The following is a 26598-nucleotide window of genomic DNA, read 5'->3' as shown; positions in this document are numbered from 1 at the left end:
AAACCAGCCTATAAACACAAATTTGTTTTGTTTGTGTATGTGCTTTGAAAAAATAGCAAAGTGTTAAAAATGACGTTTCTAAGGAAAACACTGGACAGCTTTTGCATTCTGCTACCTTTGTGCTCCCCGAGCAAAACTAGAAGGACAGAAAGCAACGCATCTCCCTGGCTGACAACTATCCTGATCTTGGTGTGTGGTTATGGAGAGGTACATGGTGCACCACCTGTGGGGAGAATGGTGTGGAGGCATGAAGCACATGGGTTTGGTAACAGAACAGACACATGGCTCTTTTAGGAGTTAATATAAACTGGTACCACTTAGAGCAGTCTTGAGGCGATGGTAGTTACATCAGAAGTGGAGAATTGTTATTGACAGAGGTGATTAATAATGAGTACACAACTGCATAAATAATGAGAGTCCACGGAATTGTTTTGGAAACGTAGGACTTCTTAAATAAATGAGCATAAATAAAGACTGTGTCACTGCTTGGCAAAAAGAAGTGCCAGATGCAGGTTAAGCTTTATCTTCATGTTGGTTGTATCAACATACTCTAATGGTGAACTATGAGTTCTACTTAAGAAAATAAAGTGTGCCTGTATCAGCTAACGTCGAAATGGCCTATTTAAATCCAGGCAACTGTCAGACAATTTACATGGCTCATTTAAGGGATGCTTTGCAGGGCTGATTTGGAATGTGTAGGGTGTTTGTTGTTGCAAGGAGGATGTGATTTGTAACCGCAAATCTGGTTATCTTTAAATAGCTGCCCAAGTTGCTAACTCTTTTCACTGGTTAGCTCATCGAAGAGCAGCCATTTCCCAGGAATGTGTCAATATTATACAAGAGTGTTTTTGAAAGCACTTTAAAAACATTTGATTTGGCTGCATCCCTTGAGATGCTGGGGCGATACAGCTGGGTGGTGGATGCACAAGGAACAGGCAGCTGGGCCCATGAGCTGTTCTCTCCCCAGCTGCAATGCTCTGGTGTTTATCAGCTGCCATGATTTTAGTGGTTCCCTTTCACAAGTAGTCCACCTGATTGCGAGTTGTGCTTCTTTAGTAATTTATCAATAACAAAATCTTATCATCAGTGTTTCTCAAATCAATTATATTCCTAGGTGTCTCTGCATTTCCTACTAGTCATTCTGAACCTGCTGCCTTAAAATTCACTGCTTTTTCAAAAATATGCTGTTAAAATGATCTTGCTCAGAGTTTGATGCTTCACTTAGCTTTTCCATGCTTTTTCACTGCAAACAGTTAGAATAACCAAGGACAAATGAAAGTTCCTCCTCACTGGGGTGTGCAAGGTCAATGAGAATGGTAAAGGGGACAACTGGCCGACGGGGACTGTGATTTCTCTTGGACACTGCTGTCTTACTGGGTGCTTTTCATTTCCAAAGTTTCCTTGACAGGCTGTTGCAAATACCTGTGTCAGCACTGGTGTACATAAAGCAGTAGGTGCTGTCACAAACATGTATCTTTTGATTTTTGATCAAAAATTGAATATTTGCAATGGCATCACAGAATGTCAGGGATTGGAAGGGACCTCAAAAGATCATCCAGTCCAATCCCCCTGCGGAGCAGGAACATCTAGATGAGGCTACACAGGAATGTGTCCAGGCAGGTTTTGAATGTCTCCAGAGAAGGAGACTCCACAACCTCCCTGGGCAGCCTGTTCCAGTGCTCTGTCACCCTTACTGAGAAGAAGTTTCTTCTCATATTTAAATGGAACCTCCTGTGTTCCAGTTTATACCCATTGCACTTGTCCTAACGTTGGTTATCACCAAGAAGAGCCTGGCTTCATCCTCATGATACTCACCCTTTATATATTTGTAAACATTAATAAGGTCACCCCTCAGTCTCCTCCAAGCTAAAGAGCCCCAGCTCCCTCAGCCTTTCTTCATGCGGGAGATGCTCCACTCATCCTTGTGGCTCTAAATTTGCAAGTATTCAAAGTTAGGCAGAGGAAGAGCCTTAATGCTGGGCTCAATATTCGTGCCTCCTGTCCATCCCGCGGTACCCAGCACCGCTCCAAAGACCTTCTGCTCATCTGCGGCCGGGGTTACGGGCGGGCCGGAGGGCCGGGGAGGGCGTCCCGGGGGCAGCGCCACGTCGCACGGCCGCGTCCCCGCCAGCGCGGGGAAGGGGGGAAGGCGGGAAGGGGGGACGGGCCGGCGGGGCCGGGGGATGGCGGTGCGGGCGCCGCTCCGCTCCCAACTGGGGCTGCGCAACCCCGCGGCGCGGGTTGGGGGAGCCGCCGAGGCTGCTCCTCCCCCGTCCCGGGTGGAAGCGCTCCATCCACGTTTGCAAGTTTGCAGCGGCGGGAGGAGGAGCGGGAGGGCCGGGCCCCCTCCATCCCTCCCCTCGCCGCCTAGAGCACCCTGCGGCTGCCCCGCTCCGGGCCCTCCATGGCGGGGCCGGCGGCCGTGCGGTGGCGGCGGCGGCGGGGCCCCGGCTGCGGGGCGCTGCTGCTGCTGCCGGCGCTGCTGGTGAGCTGGGCGGCCTGCCAGGCGCCGCCGGTGCCCGCCGCCGAGCCCCCGTGGGACGGCGCCGACATCAGCGTGGAGCGGCGCTTCGTGCCCGAGAGCTGCCCGCGGGCCGTGCGGCCCGGGGACTTCGTGCGCTACCACTACCTCGGAGCCTTCCCCGACGGCGCCCGCTTCGACTCCAGGTCTGGCTTGCGCCCGCCTCGGGGCTTGGCTTGTAGCCCCCGCGGGTTTCTGGTTGCAGCCGCCTCGGGGTTGGGTTCGTGGGAGGGTGCTCTTTGGGGAGAGGAGCGGGGCGAGCCGTGCTCTCCGCCACGGGGCGGTTTTGTGGATGTTCGGGGATGATGGTGCCGGGTGGAGGCCGTGGTTGAGGTTCAGTTCATGTCCCACTGCTCTTCCCAGCCCTTTTGGGGTGACCAGTTGTAAGCAGGCTAGCGGCAAGCTGGGCAGCGCCGTACGAGCAAGAGCGCAGGATGCACAGACCACCATGGGAAGGTGTCTTTGAAGTGTGAAAAGGCAAAGGCCGGGGGTGTGACTGCTGGGGACTGAGGGCGAGACCTCTGCTGTGGCTGGGTCCAGTTCACGGCAGTTCGTGTGCCTCGGGGAATCCCCATCATGGTTTCCAGCCGCTACTCCAAGGCGCTTTTCTGCTCCGAGAGTCAAGACTGTGAGGGTGTTTGATTCGCCTGGTAAATGGGAACACATAATGCAGTCAGTCACAGTATTTAGTGATTTCCTGCCTGTTTCTTGCTGTACGCTTCCTGTGTCTTCACCAGACTCAAACCTACTAGAATGCAAACATTGTTGAATCATTACCGAAAATACAAGAATTATCAGGCTGTGCTTGCATAGAAATTTTTGGATAAGTTACTCTCGAATAAATGTGACCTATGCACAGTGAAGTGTCTGGCCACTTTCCTGCTGTTATTTTGGGATCAAGAAGCCTAAATAGTGGGATCAGGAGATTGTGAAGGATGCCGATGCTGCTGACAGCTTATTTGTTTTTCCTTGCTCCATTCATCGCCACTGATCAAAGTATTACTTGGAAAGAAAAAGCAGAATGTATTTTCAGTAATCCCGCTAATCTTCCTTGTGCTTCAAGGAAAATCTACAGCCTTAGGGAAATAACTGTCTTTCAAAATAAGCTCAGCTCTTCCTCTGGAGCTGGCTGTGCCTCAGTACGTCGGCAGTGCCGTTTCACCAGCACGTCTGTGGATAAAGTGCGGGATGCAGTAGCTGGCGCTTGGGCTGGTGTTGGTGCAGTTTCAGTGGAAAAGCACAGCAAGGACAGTGAACTCATTGGCAGCTCGCAGTCTCGGCAAATAAGCCTTAGCTGCAGATGGGAGGACGCACAAAGAAAGGCAGCATCCTCCCTGCTCGTTTTACAAAAATGTGACAATTGAAAAACCGGCCATGAGTTCGGAAATGTGTTTCTGATTTCTGCAGATACATCCTGGGGTTGACTTGTGCGCTGAGTTGTACCAGCAACTTTATGCGCTGAGGCAGGACACTTGGAGAGGCTTCCCAGGAGTTGGCTCTGGTTTAATTCCAATTTCATTGTCATTTGGCGCTGGATTATTTGGGGCAGGAGCATGCTGTGCATAACTGGACAGCATTTGTCTCTTTGTGTCATTTAAATATCAGTAAATAAATAACAGTTATGATGGTCTAACCTGAGTATTTGCATGGCTGTCTTCATTTCAAAAGGGTGCAAAAAGTCAGGTTTGTTCAGCTTGTCTTTTTTTTAATAGATGGCAATTCCTGTTCACATATATTTTTATTATTCACTAACTTGGGTCTTTTTTAAAAACTGATGACAGTGGTCTAATGTGTTAAGATAACAGAAAACTAGGAGATTTTTATGTTTTGTAGGTTAATGTAAGAAATACTTTGTGGAGTGTTTGTCGTGAAACTTTTAATGTTGCCTGCATACAATTTAAAGACATTCAGTCAATTTATACTAAAATTAGCCTATTAGAAAGCCCATTTTTCTACCTGTCAGAGTTGCTACCTGTTTTTTTTAAAGCTTATGAAAGTGCTTACCAACATCAGTTTAGTCAAACACTGCTATGAAGTCAGTCTAGAAAATAATCCAGGTGTTGAACTAAGGGCACTTTTATTTTGTTTCTTCTTCAGCTGCTGAAAATGTTCTTGAGGTTTAAAATTGTTTTTATGTATTTGCAAGTAGAAAGTAGTAATGCAGCTCTTCTTGTTAACAGGCTGTTGACAGTCTTAGTGATCATGACTGTCGCATGAATTAACCAATGTGCCTGGGTTTTTTTCCCCCATCAGTATTTGCATTTTTATTTCTGTGGCCATAAAATGACTTGCATTTTTAAGTCGGAATTTAATTGCCTAGTCATCTGCTGTGAATTGGGTAAATTCCTCTAATAGATACAGATTTTGCTTAGTTTTCAGGAATCCACAAAGTCAGTCCTGCAAAGGTGTGTTCGCTGCTTTGTTCAACTCTCTGCTTAACATCAATGTTTCTTTAATTGTAGGTTTATTTTTGGCAAAAAAAAAAAGCTCTTCTGTTTTAAGTCCATCCCGGATGTCTTACCAATCTTTGCCAATTGCTACAAAATACAACTTTTGGGGTTTTCTTAGAACCTATTATGTTATTAGTCTTAACATCTCAATTATGATTTTGTGTGTGTAACAGAATTTGTCAGGAGTTAAATTAAATATTTTCCAGCCTTGCCTGGGGGTAGGAATATTTGTGCAACCGAAAGTGAATGGTCTGTATAGAGAGCTGTCTATTTTAAGGGAAATGTTTGCCAGAGGAAAAAAATGGATGGAGCAAACAGAGAGATCACTCACTAGAGTATTTGAGGGTTTCAAGGCTCTGGGACTGTTAGGAGGCTCAGTATGTTGTGGAAGTGATGTGTACAGTCTTCGAAGGAAAGTTTGACATAATTTCCCTGGTGATATCTGGCTACTGGCTGCTCTCCAGAATATTTTAACAGACAAAGAGATACAAGCCTTTTTAAAAATTGTTTGTTTTCCAATGCTGCCTTTTATCGGTGTGGGGAGAGGGAAGAAAAAGTCCTTTAAATTATGAAAGGAATTTCAGAAAATGGAAGCAGTGAAAGCTTAAAAATAGACACGAAGCTTTAAAAATGCTTCCCACAACATGTTTCTACAGTGATTAAAAAAATTAAATGACAGCAGTAATTCAGGCATGGCAAAGCGGGGTCATTGTGCAGTTTTAAGGTGGTCAGGCTAACCGTGTAAGCTAATGTTAGTGTTCCGCTGGGGTAACACTGCTGCTTTCTGTGGAAAACTTCATTGTCATTTAAGCGTAATTTATTTTATCTTTCAGATCTTTATATATTATCATAGTGGAAGATCATTTAGCTAGCTACCTTGATTCTTGGTCTGGCAAACTTGCTAATTAAAGTACCTCTTTGTTTTTTGCCGTTTAAATCTTCGTGACGTGGGAGCTGGGAATGTGGAGAATAAGTAATCAATGGGAGAAAATAAATAACCAACTGACAAATCTCACAGATATTACCTGAAAAGGCATCTTTTTCCCATTCACAGAATCACAGAATCGACTGGGTTGGAAAAGAACTCAGAGATCATCGAGTCCAACCCTTGGTCCAACTCTAGTCTGTTTACTAGATCATGGCACTAAGTGCCATGTCCAACCTCACTTTAAAAACCTCCAGGGACGGCGAGTCCACCACCTCCCTGGGCAGCCATTCCAATGCCTGACCACTCTCTCTGTAAAGAATTTCTTCCTAATATCCAGCCTAAATTTCCCCTGGCAGAGTTTAAGCCCATGCCCCCTTGTCCTATTGCTGACTGCAATAGGAATTGCTCTTCTCCCACAGAGAATCCCCAACTGTGATGTTTTGTGTTGTAAAACGTATGGACCTTGTGTAATATTTTTGTGGTGTTACTCACCGAAACCAACATGCTGAGATCCTACTGTGTATAAATGTAACTACTCCTACATTTTTACAGTCCTAAAATTACATTCAGCCCTTTGAAAGCAACCGCCAGGCTGATGTGACCCCCGGTGAAAACAAGTTTGACACCCCTGAGATAGGTGGTGAGCAGTGAACAGGAGAGCTGGGTTGAAGTCTCAGCAACATTTGTGTTTCCCTCATCTCTCAGCAGCTGTCTGAGGGCAAAGTTATGCTAACAGGGCAAGAGGTTAAACTCCCCAAAAAATAGTGGAATGGTGGGTAAATGAACCGCTAACGTTTTTGCCTGCTTTTCCACCTCTAGCTATGACAGGGGATCTACGTTCAACGTGTTTGTGGGAAAAGGCCAACTTATTGCTGGGATGGACAAAGCTCTGGTCGGAATGTGCGTGAACGAGCGGCGGTTCGTGAAAATTCCCCCCAAACTCGCCTATGGGAGCGAAGGCGTCCGTAAGTACAGCAGTGTGGGCCAGTGGATTGTGCAAGTTGCGCAAGTGATTTGGCAGAGTCAATAGGAAATATGGTCACGAAAGAGCAGGGTAGAAATTGCGAGCATTGAACTTCACAGAGGTTCTTCCCCGCTCAGGAGTGTTTGTTAATCCTACAGCCTTGCTAATTGCTCCAGGATCCCTCTGCATGCTGAAGGAAAAGATCTTAGCGAACCTCCATCAAATGAACCTAGATACTAAATTTAACTTTCTTTATACCTACCTCAGTGTTAGTTATTGTGTTTTTGCATTGCAGTGCTGCACAAAGGTCTTGTCAGTGCCCAAAGCAGCTCTGCTGTACAGACTCTAAGGGAAAACAAGTGCTAAATTGAGATCAGTTTGCCTGATGGACATATTTGATATCAGTTCATGTTGCCAGATTCTCCCCCTTAGGTAGTTGCAACAGTGACAAGTGGTCAGGGGCATGGACTAAGTTGTCCCTAAAGTGGTTTTTTGGTGTTTTTTTTTTTAGAGTATGTGTGGATTCATTCTCTTTTTGCTGTTGCCCTGTAGAAAAAGGGAAATAAAACTGTTTGTGTTGTTTTGCTGTTGCAGCTGGTGTGATACCCCCCAATTCTGTGCTCCATTTTGACGTGCTTCTGGTCGATCTCTGGAACTCGGAGGACGAAGTGCAGGTTCAGACTTACTTCAAACCTGAGAAGTGTCCTCGGACAGTTCAGGTGTCTGACTTCGTCCGATACCACTACAATGGAACGTTCTTAGATGGGACTCTATTTGATTCAAGGTATGCAGCTGGGTTCTGTGTCTTTTTGTATTTTAACAGGTATCTCATGTCACTTAAAGGCATCAATTACTCCCCCTTCAATGGTATAACAATTAATGTTAATTGCCCAGAAATACAGGAAATGAAAGCCAACATCATATAACTGTCAGTAATTTATTCAGAGAATATGGAGCAGCAGTACCAATAAAACAGTACATTATTTCTGCAGGGATGTTACCAGCCCAGATCATTGCCTGTATCAGCGAAAAAATTCTATAACCACTGCAGCATAGCTATTCAAGTTAGAGACAAACTTCATAAATTAAGCAGAGTTTGTAATGAAATTGAGCTACTTACACCTTCATACTGAGATTTTAAGTTTGCAGCATGTGTATTTCATGAAAGTTTGATGGAAGATGATGCTTTAACATCAGCTGCCATTATGTTTGTGAGCCAGTTTTCAAAAGCTCTGTTAGGTTCCTGAAATAGCTGAGCACTCTGGAAAACACTGCCCAGCTTCCCTTGGTAAATCAAGGAGCAATATTTTTGGAGCAGCAAGCGATGAGTTATATTGTACATAGCGTGTGGCTTTTGAGGATTGATATTGTTGTTTCCTGTGGGTGTTTGACATTTGGTTGTGGCTTTATTTACTTGTTTGTCTTTTCATTTTTAGCCATAATCGGATGCGAACTTATGATACCTATGTGGGAATTGGGTGGCTGATTCCTGGTATGGACCAGGGTCTCTTGGGAATGTGTGTAGGAGAGAAGCGCATTATCACCATACCACCTTTCCTGGCATATGGAGAAGATGGAGATGGTAAAAGTTATTCTTCTTTTTTTTTTGTAATCCAAGTCATCCATATTTTAAAACAAATGTGTACTTCTTTGTATTTTAAATTCATGAGCAGCATTATTACCCATTTCAGACAGATATAACAAAGTGATGGAAAGAGAAGTTCAAAATGTATTATGTACAGGATTAGACTGCTTACAAGGTACAAGATTTTTTGAAAGAAGTTCAAGAGTAACTTACTTAACAGTTGATACAGTTTTTATCTTTATATACTGGAATTTTGTTTCATTCAGAGAGTATAATCTGTGATTAATATCTAGTGGTTCCAAAAATGTGAAGTCAGGTGCCCGCATAATTCTTTCAGTGACTGTCACAGAGAGTAGAAAACAGAAAAAAGGAAAAGGTATTTTTACTTCCAGTTTTGTTGTTCTTTTTGCAACCAGTGCTCTAGGAATAGTTTCAAGTTGTCCTATGAGACTATATGCAACCTGCAGGTCATACATAGAGGTCCCCATGTTAAAGAGGGGGCAGTTAGGTATAGTTTGGGACTCTTCCTGAAATTCTTTCTCTACTCTAATATTTAAGGATCTGTGTGTGGTGTACAAGGTTTCGTAGCCCTTCCATGACTTCATTACCATGAACTGTGATAGCCATCTTTGTGGATAACACAACTTTGTGCAGTTATGTTTTAAAATTTTGTAAGATCTTGAGCTCATTGGTTCTCAGTCAGAGCAACCCACCCTATGATTTGTGTATTGATGGAAAGGTACTTTTTCACTGAGATACCCAATTTACCCTCATTCAGCTTCCATCCTGTGGTCTCCTGTTTTGATATGAACAGTATGGGAAGAGCCGATGTACCAGATTTGTATTCTAGTGGTTATTTTATGCACTTTCATGAAGTGTGTTGGAAATACTGGTAGACTGAACCACGCAGCTCAGATGGAGCTGGTGTATGTTGACTGAGGTGGGTGTTGCTGAAGAGGCGCTAGTTTTCACATCGCAATAGGAACAGAATAAAATAATTGAGTTGGAGAATTGAGTGACAAACCCACACGTAGAGCAAAAAACGACTAACTAGAAGCAGATTACGCCAATTTATTTTGCGAAGGGAGGTGCCTGATATTCGGCAGTAGGTTATAATACTTTTCTTCAACAAACGTGTTTAAGCTCCTTCTAGAACACCTGCTATTTCTTACCAGTTTTCTGCTCTAACATTTTCATAGGTAAGGAGATCCCTGGCCAAGCTTCCCTCGTCTTTGATGTGGTTTTGCTAGATCTCCATAACCCCAAAGATGGCATTACTATTGAGAACCAGCACGTGCCTGAATCTTGTGAGCGGAGAAGCCAGACAGGAGACTTCCTCCGATACCATTACAACGGCACGCTTTTGGACGGCACATTGTTTGATTCCAGGTAACCAAACCCTTCATCCCTACAGATCCCATTTTCAGTTGACTCCTCTGTCCTGTCCATAATAGACCCAGATACAATTATTTGCTTTTTCTTCCCTTTTGATTTTTTTTTTTTTTTAATGAAGTTGGAATCTTCTCTTCATAAAAAAAAACTCACAGAAAATTTCAGTATGGGAAGACAAAGACCTATTTTGTGTTCTGACAGTATCACAGACGCCATCTAGGGGTGGTGATCCACCTGGTGAAGCTGTGTATGCTTTAGACATACATACCTGAAGACTCTTTTCCCCGTAGAGTTTCATCTGCCAAATAGGAAATACTGCTGAAGAGAGTGAGAACATAAATACGATTCCCATTTTATGTCCTGGGAATTTTGAGTCAGTGTGCTAGTGGCTAGTTTGAGGTTAATCTCAAGACAGTCTTTCCATTTGTACTTGAAAACTGTTTGCATTTTGAAGGTTAATGTCTTTTCAAGACTGAATTCAGCAACAAGGCTTCTGTGATAAAGGAAGAGGGATTGCTGTCATGTCAGATTCAAAACTCTCTGGGTACATGAGCCTTATATACAGAATTATCTGGTGAATAATAAATACCTTTGTAGCTTCCCATCACTTTTGTTAGCTCTTTAATGAGCAGTACTTTACTTCCACACTCCAGCTTTTGGAACGCCTGGCATAAGTAGCTAAAAGAAGTTGAAGATCAGCCACTGTAAAATGTTTTACAAAATAAACTCATGGAAATGTGCTTAGTATTACTACACCTGCAGGATCGATTTGCAAACATAAGCCGTGTAGTAGCCGCGTGTGCCACTTCCCATGAGGAGGAGCCAGGGAATTGTATCTCGTGTAATTGAACTGAGGTGCGGTGAGGCTTGGAATCAACCTCGACCTCCCCGCTCAGCTGCCCAGCTTGGTGGGAGCATAGAAAGCAGGAGACCTGCATCAGCAGCCATCACTGTAGACCTTAATTTACAGCTCGTGGAAATGTGTAAGTTAAGAACTTGAAGCTTATCCACAGTGTGCCCAGAATCTCTCTCTTTTGAGGTGTGAGCGTTGTCTGTAGTAATTAAGCAGTTTTTGAAATGTCTGTAATATTTATAGAAGAGTTGTTGTCAGTAACTAGTCATAAATGCTTTATAGACAGCAGCCTCTACATCACTCTAAAGTGCTGATGGCTGTTAGAGGGCTTGTTCATTAGAGCATCATGTCCTGGCTTCCTGCAGAATTTATAAGAAAGGCCAATATCTAACAGATATCTATGAAAAAACAGAGCATCTAACAATAGTTATTGAAAGCCTTGAAGTTGTCCAGGAAAAAAAATCTCACTATTACAGGAAGCATGCCAAAAGCACTGTGAATGTCTGAGGTCAAGAGCTCTTATAATATTTTCTTTCATCTTTTTTTCCTCTTTTTCTCTGCAAATATTCGGCTGCAGAACTGCCCCTGGGCAGCTCAGTCAGGTCTGTTTGGACTTCGAGCATTTGAATAAACCTCTGAATTACATCAGGGTCTGTATTGGTCTTGCTCTTTCCCAGAGTTACCTCCTAAAGACGGACTGAAACCTTTCTGCCTTCCCTTCTTTGGGTTGTGCCTTCATATAGCATGCCTTGAAGAAAGGCAGAAGACAGACACATCCTTGTAATAAGCATCATTTGTTCTTGTAGGCTTGTTTTATTCTCTTCAGGTGCTGATGCAGATCCTTCAACCTACGTAAAAGTGATTGGCATAGTTTGGAAGGGAGGGATAGTATTGATGCTGTTTTGTTGTCATGACTCATTTTAATTCTGTGCATCCCAGGAGAACCGATTTATCCCACCTCCTGCTTGTAGTAGTCGAACTACATAGCTGTGGTTGCAAAATGAGATAACTGAAGAATGTCTCATGAAAATGAACGTAAACTATATCTAGTTGATAAGCACTTACTAAAGTAGAATCGCGGCAGAGAAGAATTTGAAGAAGAGAACTGTTTTTTTTTTTTTCAATTACTTACCAAAACATGTTTTCTGTTTAGTCTAAAATCCATAAATAGGCGAGATTTTATTTCAAGATATAGTAGAAATGTATTTGCAAATAAGCTGTTCCCTAGTCAGGGTCCCAGTGCTGGTTAATAAATGACACATGCATCACTGACTGATGAAACCTGGTGGCTTGGAGTCATTGAACATGGTGATTGCATTGTGGCTCTCTGGTGCTCGTTAATGACTGTGTGTTTGGCCTTAGCTGGTTTAAGAATTGTGTTGCAGACCTATTGCAAGATTCTGTGTTTTCTTGGGTGCACTTGCTGCTGCTAAAATGGAAATATTTTCCGTAGCTATTCACGGAATCGAACATACGACACCTATGTCGGGAAAGGTTATGTTATTGCTGGGATGGATGAAGGTTTGCTCGGTGTGTGCACTGGTGAAAAACGAAGAATAATAATCCCCCCTCATCTCGGATATGGAGAAGAAGGAAGAGGTGGGCTTGACTTTCCATTCAAGTTCTTCATAATTAATGACGTCTCCTTTATTGTTTAGTGCATCTCTGTGTAGTTCGATTTTTTTGGCCTTTGAAAGGCATATGAATTAGTTCGTTATTTGGTGGGCATGCAACTGACAGGATTACACCCAGGATTTGCAAAATTATTTTAATTAGCTAAATAGGCAGGACAATAAGAATGCAGAACAATGTCACATGTAATTGGTGACCTGAAATTATTTGGATAATTAGTGTTTCAGGCAGGCTGGTACTTGGTGACCTGAACTCATTTGGATAATCACTGCTTTAGACAGACTGGTACTTGGATGCCAGGAGCTCCGCAGCATGAGATCGTCCTTCCTGTGCGTCTTCACAAGCTCTGGATGCTGAAGGAATTCAGCATGTTAAATTTTCTTCCCCATTCCTTCCACAGCCACAGGTTTTGTGGACTCTTAAGCCACCTGTATAAATGGTGGATGCATGTAACAGCAAAGTATCTGTTTATGTGTAACATACAGTTTGGATTCCTTTGGGAAAACTCATTAATACCCAAAAAAGATTGCTGTGAGAGGTTGAATATGGTAACCCTTCCAGCTTCTAGTTTTATGGCTTGTGTTTTAAAAGGTACCTCCTGAGAAGTTACTTGTAAAAAGTGAGGTAGAAGAAAAGCTTATTCTCTGGGAATTTAAATTCTATGCTGTGGATCTGGGAATTAGACTCCTCCAAAACCAAAACCCACTCCTGGTTCTGTATGTCTCTATCAATCCTGGTAATGCAATTGCACGTTACCCTGGGAAATGGGGAAGAAATTGCTTGCTATCAGAACGTTTTAATGAAACATAACCTTTCAGACGTAATGGCATTTCTTGAAGCTTGAGAAGTCCTATCAGAGTTTTGATGATCGATAATAAATTGGTACATGAAATAGAAATCAGTCATTTAGGATGATCACAGGAAATATGTGGCTATTTCTGCATAATTTGCATATTCAGAACAATGGAAATTTTTTTCTTCAGTGTTGAACCAAGTGCATGTTTAGTGCTTTGCCACCAGTTCTTTTTCCTGCGTTGGGTGCAGCCTGCATCTGTTGCATACAGAGGAGGTGTAGGGCTCCAATTCTGAACAAGAAGAGCAAAATGACTCCACAGCAGCCACAATGGGAATATGTACTCCTACAAGGTGCAGTACCTGGTCCTCATAAGCCCGTTTGGGTTCCATTTCTTCCTTTATCTTCCTGATTTGCTTCCTATTTAGGAAAGATTCCAGGATCTGCAGTGCTGGTCTTTGACATCCAAGTGGTTGACTTCCACAACCCCTCAGATTCGGTCAGCATTACTGTTAACTACAAACCTTCCAACTGCACCGTACTCAGTAAGAAGGGAGATTACTTGAAATATCACTACAATGCTTCGCTCCTGGACGGTACTTTGCTAGACTCGACGTAAGTATATCACCTGATAAAGAAGATGTCCTTAGCAGCTCTGGAAGTAGAATGAATGGAATAAAGAATTTTTAAGTGAAAAAATGAGTACTGATGTAGAATGTATTTTTCTTTTTATATCTGCCTGCCTAAGATATATAGGAGAGAAAAAAAGAGACAATCTATCATAGAATGTTGAGAGAACTGGGAGCAAAGATGATGTAGGAGTGTGTTGGAGAAAAACAGACAGACACTACAGGTGGAGTGATGAAACAGGTTGTTTGCATGGCAGTCTGTTTACATGGGCGAATTCAGGTGCCTTGGCCCGTCATACTAGAGCAACACAGGGCTCTGTGTGAATGAACTGTCCAAGTGGATTCAGTTTCTCGGGTAGGATTTGTGCCCTGCCATGATTGAGTGCTCCTGAGAGAGATCTGGTACAGGTGCTTGGTGTAGTCTTGTTAAAGCCTGATTTTTAGTAAATTATGTTTTATAGTAAATGTATTTTATAGTAACCGGTCACCATCATGTCTGTACCGCACATGGGTGCTAGTTTTGTTGTGTTGTGGTAAGTGGCAGCATGGAAAAACCATCAGACTGTTTGATCTTGACTGTGATTATAATGTTCCTCTTCCTCCTTCCTGTTGACAGTAGCCCTAAGAAGGAAGCAGAGGTTGCTCCAGTCTGTCTCATGTAGGACTAAAGTGAACCCATCGCACTCTTTGCTGCAGCTACAGGAATACTTCTGCCTTTGTCTTTTGAATTGTGCAAGTCATCTCAATAACATTTTATTTTTGGAAGGGAAGTTGAGAAGAGCTATTTTTAAACAGGTTATAATTAACTTAGGAAGTAGCTCAGAGGTTTCACAGTATACACAATAGCTTGCAGAGCTGAAAAGTTGGCATACATTGAAGTGCGTGCTGTGATGCTGTAGGCAAGTATGTATGCAAGTAACGTGTTTGGATTCAAAACACCTTTTATACAGCAGGAATTCTCAATTCCCATTTTGCAGCGGGAACCAAGGGATGTCAAGACTGTGTTATTCAAAGCCGTTTATAGAGAATCAAAGATCATAAATCTTGTGCTCCTAATGTTAAGGCTGACCTCCCAACCACTGGATTGTTTTCTTTCCAAATAATACTCTGTTGTACAAGCATGTCCTGCAGTGGTATAGCCAAGCCAAATAACCCAAGAAAGGAGACCGAGAGAAGAAAGAGTCCTGCTGTTGTGACGTATATTGAGCAAAAAGTCTTAATGCTGCATGCTCTGTGTTTAGAATCACAATACATATTTAACTCCTGGCGTTTTAATTTGTGATAAGTTCTATTTTTAGAATTGAACCACCACAGCAGCAAGTTATAATTCAAAATATAATATGGTTAAATAGCAGTGATAGTAGTGTACTTCCAGGCTGTCTCGGTTAAGTGACTACTACATTATAGCAACTTCATAGCGACTGATTTCATTAAAGGGATGGCTGATCCATATGAATGCACCCACATCCATATAGGTTGGTAGTTCTGGGACAAATGTAAATGTGGAATTTTTACATTTGCTAAAAAGTCCAACTTCATTAGTTAAAAATATGTGAAAGGCAAATGCCCTTATTTTGAGATAAAACACGTTTGGGGTTTAATGACTTTAATTAGATTTCATTCAGGAAGCCAGTGAATTTAGTCCCAAAGGACTTGTCACCAGGACACTTCCGTTTGGTGTTGGCTGTAACTTGCAACTGCTTGGTAAAACAGAGCATTAGGCATGAAGTTAATTTTTGGCAATGACAGGACAGTAACTAGAAACTGCTGTTTTCATCAGAAATTCTGTATTATACGTTGAGGGTTTTTTTTGTCTTTCTCCTCCCCCCTCTCCAGCCACAGCCTGGGCAAGACCTACAACATAGTTCTGGGATCTGGACAGGTGGTGGTGGGGATGGACATGGGCCTTCAAGACATGTGTGTCGGGGAACGACGGACAGTCGTTATTCCACCCCATCTGGGTTACGGAGAAGATGGAGTTGGTAAGTGAGTGAAACCTATTGCACATCCCCTTAGCGTCTCTTGAGTAGCTGAGACATGAGTTTGCATGTTTTGTTACTTGCTATGCATGAGGACGTAAGGTGAGTGTCTCTTTTGCAGTTTGCTCTTTTCCTTATAAATTCTTAGTAACAGGAACGGGGACAACAATAGTAAAAAGGACAATATATTAATAGAAGTTACAAGAACTCTCATATCTCAGTATGTGTGGTTGTTGCTGTTCTTCAGAGTTAAAAGACTTGAGGAAAAGGAGTCTTATTGGGAGATCATCAAGATCAACAAACTCTGATATGCGTGGAAACAGTTGCATAAGTTGCTTTTTGTCAGGCATCATGTGTCAAGCTTAATGGAGAATCAATTTGAGATAAGAGATGAAGCCTTTTCACTTACACCTTTCTTCCATGAAAAATAATGAGTATTATATATGGAACATTTTATATTATTGTATAAAATTATATAGTTATATATAATAAACAGAACATTTATATATAATAAACAGAACATTTCCTCATAACATAAAAAATCTGCTGTGTTAAAAAAACCATTATAAATGTACCTGTTGTAGGCATTTGCCATCATTCAAATTGCATTTGATAGACATGGTCTGAAACTTTGCATGAGTGTTGGTGTTCTGGTATATACCCAGATACCTGAAGAGATTGCTTGTTTGCTACTGGACAGAAATCAGAGCTGACCTCAGTTTTCCTTTTCGAGAATAGATTAAACTCCTTCTGTGGTTTCATTGGGGTAACATCCCAAGCTGTGGTAACACTGTTGAGTGTGTCAGTAGCACCTTCATACATCTTGTATCAGCAAGATAAAGGGAAATTGATTAATTTGTGCAGTTTTACCTTTATAAGTAAAAAAAATTGGATGCAGTTTATGTTTTGGTCACCTCTGCAGAGATGAACAGGAAGATTTGATGGGCTTGGGGATGGCAGTAGTGAACCTGTTGGAGCAGGAAGACAAGTTTAATTATGGATTAAAAGGAAATACCTCTCTTTACTATCTGTTGTGACAGAAGGAGAAGTGCCTGGTAGCGCTGTCTTAGTTTTTGACATAGAACTGCTGGAACTGGTGTCTGGCTTGCCTGAAGGGTACATGTTTGTATGGAATGGTGAAGTCTCTCCGAATCTTTTTGAAGAAATAGACCAGAATCATGATGGAGAGGTCCTTTTGGAGGAGGTAAGCTGAGGCAATGAAGACACTTGCAGTAGTTTTCTCCTACCACCAAGAACTCAGGTGTTGAAGAATGGGGTGTCTTCTCCCCCTCTTCTTTCCCTCTTCTCCCGTGGTGTTTGTTGTCAACAGAAGGGCAGCATGTCAGTTAAAACATGGTTATTTAGCTTAGAGATAGAACCAAAAATAAAAAATAAACACAAGAATGGTCAAACTTCTGAAGACCATTTACTATTGTGGTCTCTGGCTGTGAGATGCCACCCAGCATTTTAACATGCCAATGGGGTAAAATCAAAATCTTGTTTTCCCTCTTCCTAGCACTCTCTTCCACCTTTTCGTTTTCCTTCTTTGTCCATCTTCTCTCTTGTGTTTACCTCCACTTCTGTCCTTGCAGAGAAGAAAAGAGCTTTTATCAGTCTAGAGAATGAGCGTGGTGGGATGTGACTGTTGATATCCACATCCTTCTGGGCACCAGGCCAGCAGGAGAGGGAGAAGCCAAGGCGATATGAGAGGATGCGTGGCCTAGAAGGTGTAAATAAATGTCCACGGTAGCTCTCATTGCTGCAGCTCATTTAACAGGTAGTGCCAGAGATAACAGTAATTGAAAAAATTGTGTTTGATTGTGCACTTTCTGTTTTTGGCAAGCCAGCAGTACAACTTCTCTCGGTTGCTGCCTGATTACTGTGAACAACTTCAGAATATGTATAAGGAAAAGGACTTTTAGGGAACACTAACCTCGTAACCTTGTAACCTTCCCCACCATGGAGTCAAGTGGAAGGCATAATGCCTGAAGCTACTTCAACGAATCTCATGGTATCCTGATACTTAAAGTCTCTTTTCCATGTTTCATTCTTTTTTTACTGTTGTTCCTTATAAGATGCAGGTGGAGGTCTGTTTTACGGTGTGGGCTTCTTGTATCGGCATGCAAAATTGAATCTCCTCTCTCCATATAGATCTCTTCCTATGTCTCACACTCTATTCAAGTCATGTTCCCCTTGAATTATGAAAAATAACTTTGTTATGGGTCCAGGACCCACTGGAATAAGTGAGAAAATCCCTGTTGAGCTCCACAAAGTTTAACCTCATGTGTCTGTCCTAATTAGTCCAACTTAGGTTGGAAGCTTTATAGGATATTAATAGTGTACTTTTGTATACGCTTAATAGTAAGCAGTAAAATGCTAAATAGTCAACAAAAAGTAAATGCTACTTTTGTAAATACACTTAAGTTTTAAATGTCTGCTCCATTGTCAGCTGCTTTCTCTTCCTTTCTCTCCACCTAGTTTTCAGAGTACATTCAAGCTCAAGTTGATTCTGGCAAAGGAAAACTGGCTCCTGGTTTTGATTTTGAAAAGATTGTTAAAAATATGTTCACCAATCAAGACCGGGATGGAAATGGTAAAGTTACCGCTGAAGAATTCAAGCTGAAAGACCAAGAGGCCAAAGAGCAACACGATGAACTGTAAAGAAAAAGAAGAGTCCTGAGCTGACCTACTGTTTGGACGTGTGAACTGGAAGAGGTTTCGGCAAGCGTGTTTATGGAAGGTGAGCACCCAGGTGGGTGCTCTGTGTCTGCCTGTGCCTGTGTGCTGGTAAGCTGTTAAAACAGGAAGAGAATCACAGTTGGAATTGTTGGTGTATTTGAAAAAAAGCATTAAGTGCCTCAAGATAGGATGTATAAACGGATAAAGGGTGTAGTGCCACATGTGGCATCATGAAACATGTGGTCGGTGTTTATACTAAAGATTAGAAGTCATCATTGCACAATACTCAGTCACATGGATGGATGGATGGATGGATGGATGGTAGGGAGGAAACTTACCAAGTGCTTTTAAGAGTTTTAAAAAACCTTCTGTCTGCAAAATATTTCTGCTGGACATCAAACCAGAAAATATTCCCCATGAAAATAACATGTGAAAATGGTCAGACGTTGAGCCTACTTCCTTTCAGAAGGCATGAGCACTCTTTCCGATAAGTGAACAAACTCATACGAATATTTGCCAGCGGGAACTCCCATTTGCAAATTGGAGAACATGCAGATGACAGCTATGCCATTGCAAAGTTTCCATAAGCTGTGAGTTAAATTAAACAGCCCTAGAATTGTAACTGCGTGTGTTGGGTTTTTACCTTATGAATAAAAGTTTACTGCCATCGGTATTGTATTTAATGAATAACCGTGGCTCTTCTTGCTGGCCTCTTGAAACAAGTTTTCTGATCAGTGATTCCCAAGCCTTTCTAGTTGCAACCTTATTTATAGTTTTGTTAGACTTTAAATATTAGTATTATGGGGTCCAAATGCTGTCTAAATGCTGGATACAGTTGCTTTTATGTTGGGCTTCTGCATCCTATTTTGGGAATTGTTAGGCTAAGGAGTAAGTACTTAGAGCTTATGCTGCAGAGCAGCCTGGCGGAGTGAACAAACAAAAAGACAGTGATGGAATCAAGGAACAGACCCGTCCATTTGTGTTTCCAAATATTCTGGCTTATCCCTCAATACCAAATAATCCCTGGGAGTGCTGTTTAGGTTATGTGAACTCCCAGGACAATGACCCATTAGATCTATAAATGTAGCAGGCTGCTTAATAGAAAACACACTAAACAGACGCGTTTTTCTGCATCCCCCCTCAGTACACTCCATGTAGAGAGCACAAATACATATAGTGCGGCACTGTCAGAGAAGTAGAAACGAGTTATGTTGCCATTACCAGCTTCGTGCCTCGTTCCTGTCTTTTCTGGATCTGTACATGTGGGTTGTAAGCTCCTCTTTTTAAATACCGGTATTTCAATTGGGTAAGAGCATTTTGTATTGGTTTTTAATACAGTTGTTATAGAAAGTGCAGTGAAATATTTTTTTGAGTTTGATACCATTAAATGCTGGATAACTGATCTTTTTGTTAAATAAAATGTTGATCAACTCTTACTGTTAAAGTTTTTTTTTTGCTTCCTGGCATTTTGATGGGTGGGGGATCCGACTAGAAGCAAAACCCCTTCATGCAGCACATGGCAGCCCTGTCACAAGTGTGCTCAGTATTGCTATTGATCTTTAGGGGAAGATATTTCCAACTAAGATGATTTGATTCAAAAGGATTGAGAATAATAAACCACAATAAGAGATTTTGCTTTTGTACTTCACACAGGTGAAGTGAAGTGAAGTCATTCTTTGGCTATAGGATGCATTCCCCACATTCCCCATCCCATATCCTCCTTCCCCTCTACTCTGCCCTGGTGAGACCCCATCTGGAATATTGTGTCCAGTTCTGGGCCCCTCAGTTCAAGAAGGACAGGGAACTGCTGGAGAGGGTCCAGCGTAGGGCAACAAAGATGATTAAGGGAGTGGAGCATCTCCCGTATGAGGAAAGGCTGAGGGAGCTGGGTCTCTTTAGTTTGGAGAAGAGGAGACTGAGGGGTGACCTTATTAATGTTTATAAATATATAAAGGGTGAGTGCCATGAGGATGGAGCCAGGCTCTTCTCGGTGGCAAACAATGATAGGACAAGTGGCAATGGGATCAAGCTGGAACACAAGAGGTTCCACTTAAATTTGAGAAAAAACTTCTTCTCAGTGAGGGTGCCAGAGCACTGGAACAGGCTGCCCAGGGGGGCTGTGAAGTCTCCTTCTCTGGAGACATTCAAGACCCACCTGGACATGTTCCTGGGCAACCTCACTTAGGCGTTCCTGCTCCAGCAGGGGGATTGGACTAGATGATCTTTTGAGGTCCCTTCCAATCCCAAACATACTGTGATACTGTGATATTGCCATCAGGTGTGGGAGTCAGGAGGGTGATCGTTCTCTCAGCTGGGAGCTTCGAGTCTCTTATTGAATGAAAACATTTTATGTAAGAAACATTTTATTCCCCAGGCCAGTGAAAACAAACTCGCTGGGCTTTGTATCTGAGATTTTATGTTTTCACTTCATCTGTAGCTCCAAAAACACACCTATTGCATGTAAAATGCTGGAAATCTGGTCTGGTTTGGGCCTAATGTAGATACAGGCCCTTTATACCAGATGTAAACATTGCGGATATCAGCGGTGGGCGCTTGCGATAGGTTTATGATGTGAATGGCTCCTCAGAAGAGTTACCACCTTGTGAAAGCAGCCTTCTCGGACGACTGCAGCACAAAATTTTCCCTTTTGTCTTATTTGGAAGTAGGTTGCTCACTTGTTACCAGGGTTCAAAGGTGACGCATCTGCACACTATGGAGCTGAGGAGCAAGAAGGCAGTTGTGATGGCAGTGGTGCCAGCAGCAGTCCTCAGCCTGGAAACCACTCCTTGCTCTGTTCTCACACGTACCCCAAAAACCAAGTCTGTCTTTGGGAAATCTAGGATTGTTTTATCTGAGAAAATCTTAGCAAAGAGGTCATTCTGCACAGAGGATATTGGTAATCTGTGTGGCGTTATGTAGGTTTGTTTAAAATCACACCTCCTGGTTCAGGTTGATCATGTAAGTAACTGTTTGTTCTAGAAAACTACACGTATGCCATTTCAGGAAGTAAATTATTTGGCATGCACAAAATTAGTTCTGTCAGATGACTGCAATGTGTCTCAGTTGCTCTTAAAACAATCCAGGATTGTTTTATCTGAGAAAATCTTAGCGAAGAGGTCATTCTGCACAGAGGATCATTCCAGATGGTTCCCAGGAGGTGGTCTGAGGAGGTCCTAGTAAACCAGGACGGCGGAGTTGTCCTCCAGGGCAGATGCAGGACAAAGAGCAGCACCATGCAGAGAAGTACAGTCAGTTGGTAACCCCAAAGATCTCCATGCTGGATTTTCTTGGAAGTGCACATCAGTGATGGGGTAGCAGGTACAACTTCAACAGTGCTGCCAGTGAGAGTAAGTACATCTGGAATTCTCATTCCATTGCTCCCTAGGCCGTAGCAAACATGGCTTGTGATCCATCTAAATTCTGTCAAGAGGAAGTTTTTGTTACCCACTCACCTCATCCCTGCTCCCAAAGTCTGGAGATGCCATTTTGGAAATAAGAATGGAGCTTTGGGGGAAAGCAGAGACTAAATGGAAAAAAAAAAATACTTCAAAAAAATTATATTTACACTGGGCATTTACTTGCGCAGACAAAGGCAACAAAGGCCAGGACTACCTGGATGCATTGGGGTAAACTGCATAAAATCCAGAATTTTTGATAACTTATGCAGACCAAACCGTATCAGTTCTTTTCCCTCCTGTGGGCAGCTATCGGCTCCTCCTTCTGTGGAAGGCCCAGGGCTGCTTTCCTTCTCAAAAAAGGGTTGTACTTAGTTCAGATGCCTCTACTCATTGCTTCTCGTAGTGAGTGGCAGCCCATGGAAAGTGGGGGCAGTCTGCTTGCCAGTGAACCAAACTGAGGGTGAGGGGGAGCTGGCTGGGAACTCAGACTGTACTGGTATGGACTGGGATAGCTGGGTACAGCCCCTGGACCCACAAATCAATTCCTTTGTGTCACCATCCTATTAGAGTGGGTGGCCCGCGGTGGATATAGATGTAAGGGAAAGATTTTCTACCTCAAAGCATAAAATAAATGTTTTACGCAGGTGTGTACTTAACTGAGACAACTTGTTTAGAATAATAGATGATGGGTCTTTAAGGGTCATTAGTAGCCAGATGAAAACGGGCGGTTGGGCTAACGAGAGGCTGTCCCGAGGTCGGAGTGCTGGTGTTATTCTCAGAGTGGGGCAGCTGATGGGGATCAGGCAGCGGGCTGATGAGAGGCAGCTGCCTGCAGTCAGGGCTGGCAATTACCTACTGCATTGTCAGAGGCTTAGTGGAAGAGAAAAGGAACATGGCTGTGTGGCCAGAAAAATCCAGGTATTTATAAATATATTTTCTGTGGCATTTTTCCTGCCCTGATTTGATCAGTGATACTTTCTGCTGTATAACTCTGGATGTTTGAAGTATATTTTTTAAATAATTTTTTTGCAGTTGTTGAACTCAAATGTTTTTTTTTTTTTTCCATATGAAAAAATACTCTGATTTTTATTTGAGCTTAATAATGGCATCTTTAGCTAGTGCTTGGTGCAAGCTTTTGGCTCAGTTCAGGACTACCAGTGTTTGACAGTAAGGAGACATTTGAGCTGCCTGCAACACCCTCTCGGAAGGAGGAAACATTTTTAGCTAAATAAAGGTCCTAAATACTTGACCTTGGACATGTGCTACAGACAGAACAGATATTGTGAGTGTGTGAGGGGAAAGGTAACAAATTAACTTTGCTGCTTATTCCTTGCTTTTAACTTCAGAAATACACTTTTGGCTATGGGAAAATGTTCTGGGAAATGTACGGTACCTTTCTTTCCAAACTGAATCATAAATGAGATACACTTTTTGGGTTGTAAAATGTTCTGATTTAGAGATTGAATTTAAAAAGACATAATGTGAATAGTATCTCTCTCCTGAAACTGAGTGCAGAATCTGGGTGGCATTTATTAGAATTAGACTTGCTGGAGAAGGGTGATTTAACCTGTAACTGAGGTGTTAATTTTGTTTGCCATTAGTTTTGTTCATGGTTTTGGAGCAGTGGCTGAAAGTATCTATTCTTATTTCTAGGCAACAGACCAGCACCAAAAAGATGGGATTTTGAGAAAGTGGAGAATATCTACAAATGCATCTTGTGTTTTTCCTTAACTACCTTATCAGCAAGAGTTATGGTTGGCAGTGAGATATGAGATGATGAAAGGATATTGGTAATCTGTGTGGCATTATGTAGGTTTTTTTAAAATCACACCTCCTGGTTCAGGTTGATCTTGTAAGTAACTGTTTGTTCTAGAAAGCTACACATATGCCATTTCAGGAGGTAAATTATTTGGCATGCACGAAATTAGTTCTGTCAGATGACTGCAATGTGGCTTAGTTGCATTTATTTTCCAGCAAAGGCTCCCTGCTCTGGCAGACGCAGGCATACAGTCTGAGACTGACAGGATTTAGTGACAGAGGGAGAAAACATGCTGGAGATTTTAACTTACCTGCCTCCTTGTGGAAGGGTAAAAATCCTTTTCTTTAAGTGATCGTAATTGTGGACTCAATATTTGGTCATTATCCATCTGCTTGGAGGTGAGAATGGAAAACCTTCCTTACAAAATGCTTTAGAGATCATTGTTTGGTCTGAAACGCTCTACCAAGTCAAAGACTTTTAAGTGCCCATGTAGTTTGGAAACCATCAAGTGATCACTTTGGATATGCCTGGGCTCTAGCAGGCTGAATACTAATTTCAGTAACTGGGATTAAGATCTAGTTGGAGCTCTGTTTTGCTAACTAGTTTTCAAGATACTGCTTATTCTGTATTGCTCTGCATGTGCTTTTCTGTGTGGTTTTGATTGATTGTTTATTTTTTCTTTTCTCTGTTTTAAATTGTGAATGGGTTGAATGATGAGATCTTCATTGCACTGAAGGAGCGATGGCTGGATGCCTGTAGGGGTTGGGTGAGGCTGAGGAAAAATTCTGGGAGGAGAATCAATGAATTCATGTGACATCCTGAAGACAGGTTGGATGGGACAGTCCTGCCTCTCAGAAACACCACACAGAGAGACCAGAGTTGCCCCCTCCTTTTCACTGATGCTGGGAGGGCCAGGAAAATCCATTACACTTACAGCCAGAATGATCTTGTGCCAGAGTGTGTGTTGCTGTGGAGCTGTGGGTATTGGCCACTTTTCACATACTCTAGATTTTAACTGTTATCTGTATTCCAAAGGTAACCTGCTTGTAGATGGAAAATCTTGTCCCAGTGTAAACATTGGGAGTATTGCCTGGTAATTAGCCCCTTGCAACTGGAGACTGGTTGAGTAAGCAGTGCATCCAAACACCTTGGTGTTTTCCAGAGGGCCTTTGACTTTTGGACTTTTGTTTAGCAGCTGTGACAAAAGAGCCAGCATGATTACTTGTTTAAAAAACACCACCAACCCTCCCCCGCTAAAACCTTGATGTTAGCTCAGCTAATGGAAATTCTGTAGGTGCCTAAAACCCAGAATGTAGACTGTGTCTGCTGACTTGCCCTGTAGTGTTCCCCAAGAGTGCACCATGCCGAGGGTGGTGCAGACTCGGTCACATATCAGCTGCAGCACCCGCTGGGCACTTGGTTTTGTGTGCCTGTGTATGAAACAGGGCGAGCAGCCGCTGTCTCTCAGTGCCACTGACTCAGCAGCTGTCACTGCCGCTGTCAAGCGCTCCCTGTCTCCTGGCTTGGGCTGACAGGTTCTTGGCAGCTGCTGCTCCCGTCTCCTCCTGTCACTGTTACCGCCAGGGCAATTTCAGCTCTTCTAGTCTGCTGACACCTGAGTTGCAGCTCTTGGGTGGATGGCAGCCAAGATGCTCTCCTCTCCTCAGTCATCTTATGGTTCAAGTGTTTTTCTGCTCAGACGGACAGCTTCCAAGGCTCCTGCTTCTGCAGATCTACCTGCCTGTGCCAGAAGTAGGGAATTACATGACTGTGGGTTGTGTACGTGGAGGACATCCTCCCTCAAACGCTCTTTGCCTGTTAAGATGCAGGCTGGAGTTTGTGAATTTCCTGCGCTCAGCAGTTCCCTATGGGCACAGCACGTGCAATGGGGTTATGAAAGGCTGCTCACACCGCCACAGGCTGTGCATCAAGCCCCTGCCGTGTGTTCAAAAAACAGGAATGATTTAATTTCCATTTTACTGCAGAGGATGCAGACATGGTGTAAGGAAACTGCCCTGCATCTTGCCTTCTGGGAAAGGTTCCAGCAGGTGTGGGAACAAATAGAAGCCTGGTGAATTCGAAAAAATTTGACTAGTGCTACTGAGTCAGAATTTAGATAATGGACCGTAGGTTGGATGAAAAGGCCATTTTGTGAGATGTGTCTTACTTGCTGGTGGGAGAGAATACAGATCTAGGCTCTCCCATATTTTCATTACAGTTCCTCAGGGAATGGAAGATGACATGGTTCCTGCTGTGTATGAAAGAAAGCAAAGGGGTACCATGACTATATTGCACATTAGGAAGTAGTATGATTGCCTCTATTTTACTGATGGGTAGAGCTAGTACAGCTGAGACCACTTAGGATCAGGGTTATACCACCATCTCTAACCTCTCCTGCAATATATCAGAGTAAGTTTCTAAAGCTGTGGCTATATTAACCTATATCATTCCTACATGATGTTGAGAGATACTGTAATGTGTTCAGTACAGGGGAAATACTTTCAGAATAAATTTTTCATTATGATGGTGATGAAACACTGGAACAGTTTCCCAGAGAGGTGGAAACATTTAAGGCCAGGCTGGACAGGGCTCCGAGCAACCTGATCTAGTTGAAGATGTCCCTGCTCACTGCAGGAAGTTGGACTACATGACCTTTGAAGGTCCCTTCCAACCCAAACCATTCTATGAAGATTCAGTAAAGAGGACTTGCACAATGAAGCTATGAGCTAGATGCCATACTGATGTTTGTACTTAAAATTTGCAGAGAGTGGGAGTGTGACCTAAAGCCAATCTGGAGAGGTGTTCCGTAAGTGCTTCTGAGGTGTGCGGCTGGTAGCAAGAAAACTTGATTTTGCAACAGGGCTAAGTCAGCTTTTAAAATCCAAGAGTAAGATCTGGCTTTCTTTTGATTTTCTGTGCTTGGAGCAGTTCACTGAGAATACCAAGAGAAATTATTTTAGGCGGGTCATGCTAGCTTTGAAATGGCAGGCTGGAAGTGGAGTAGCGCACAAAGTAAGATCTGAAAAGGGGCTGAAA

At 42.7% G+C, this 26598-nt stretch overlaps 1 protein-coding gene across 1 annotated transcript; it reads left to right on the top strand.

Annotated features, from left to right (window-relative positions):
- Window positions 1-2091: 2091 nt before the first annotated feature.
- On the top strand, window positions 2092-19780 carry FKBP9 (FKBP prolyl isomerase 9). The gene is made up of 10 exons (XM_080339578.1): window positions 2092-2667; window positions 6719-6864; window positions 7458-7647; window positions 8300-8445; window positions 9648-9837; window positions 12147-12292; window positions 13547-13733; window positions 15584-15729; window positions 16767-16930; window positions 18205-19780. The coding sequence occupies exons 1-10, from the start codon at window positions 2405-2407 to the stop codon at window positions 18385-18387; spliced, it is 1761 nt and encodes a 586-aa protein (XP_080195704.1). The 5' UTR covers window positions 2092-2404; the 3' UTR covers window positions 18388-19780.
- Window positions 19781-26598: the final 6818 nt, after the last annotated feature.

Source organism: Nesoenas mayeri (assembly GCF_963082525.1).
Source record: "Nesoenas mayeri genome assembly, chromosome: 2".
NCBI classification, from domain to species: domain Eukaryota; kingdom Metazoa; phylum Chordata; class Aves; order Columbiformes; family Columbidae; genus Nesoenas; species Nesoenas mayeri.
Note: the sequence above shows the minus strand (reverse complement) of the source record. Positions and strands in the feature narration are given on the sequence as shown.

Coding starts and splice junctions, on each gene's coding strand:
- FKBP9 (XM_080339578.1), top strand. CDS start 2,405: ATGGCGGGGCCGGCGGCCGTGCGGTGGCGGCGGCGGCGGGGCCCCGGC. Junction 8,446..9,647: donor ATATGGAGAAGATGGAGATG/GTAAAAGTTATT, acceptor ACATTTTCATAG/GTAAGGAGATCCCTGGCCAA. Junction 15,730..16,766: donor TTACGGAGAAGATGGAGTTG/GTAAGTGAGTGA, acceptor CTGTTGTGACAG/AAGGAGAAGTGCCTGGTAGC.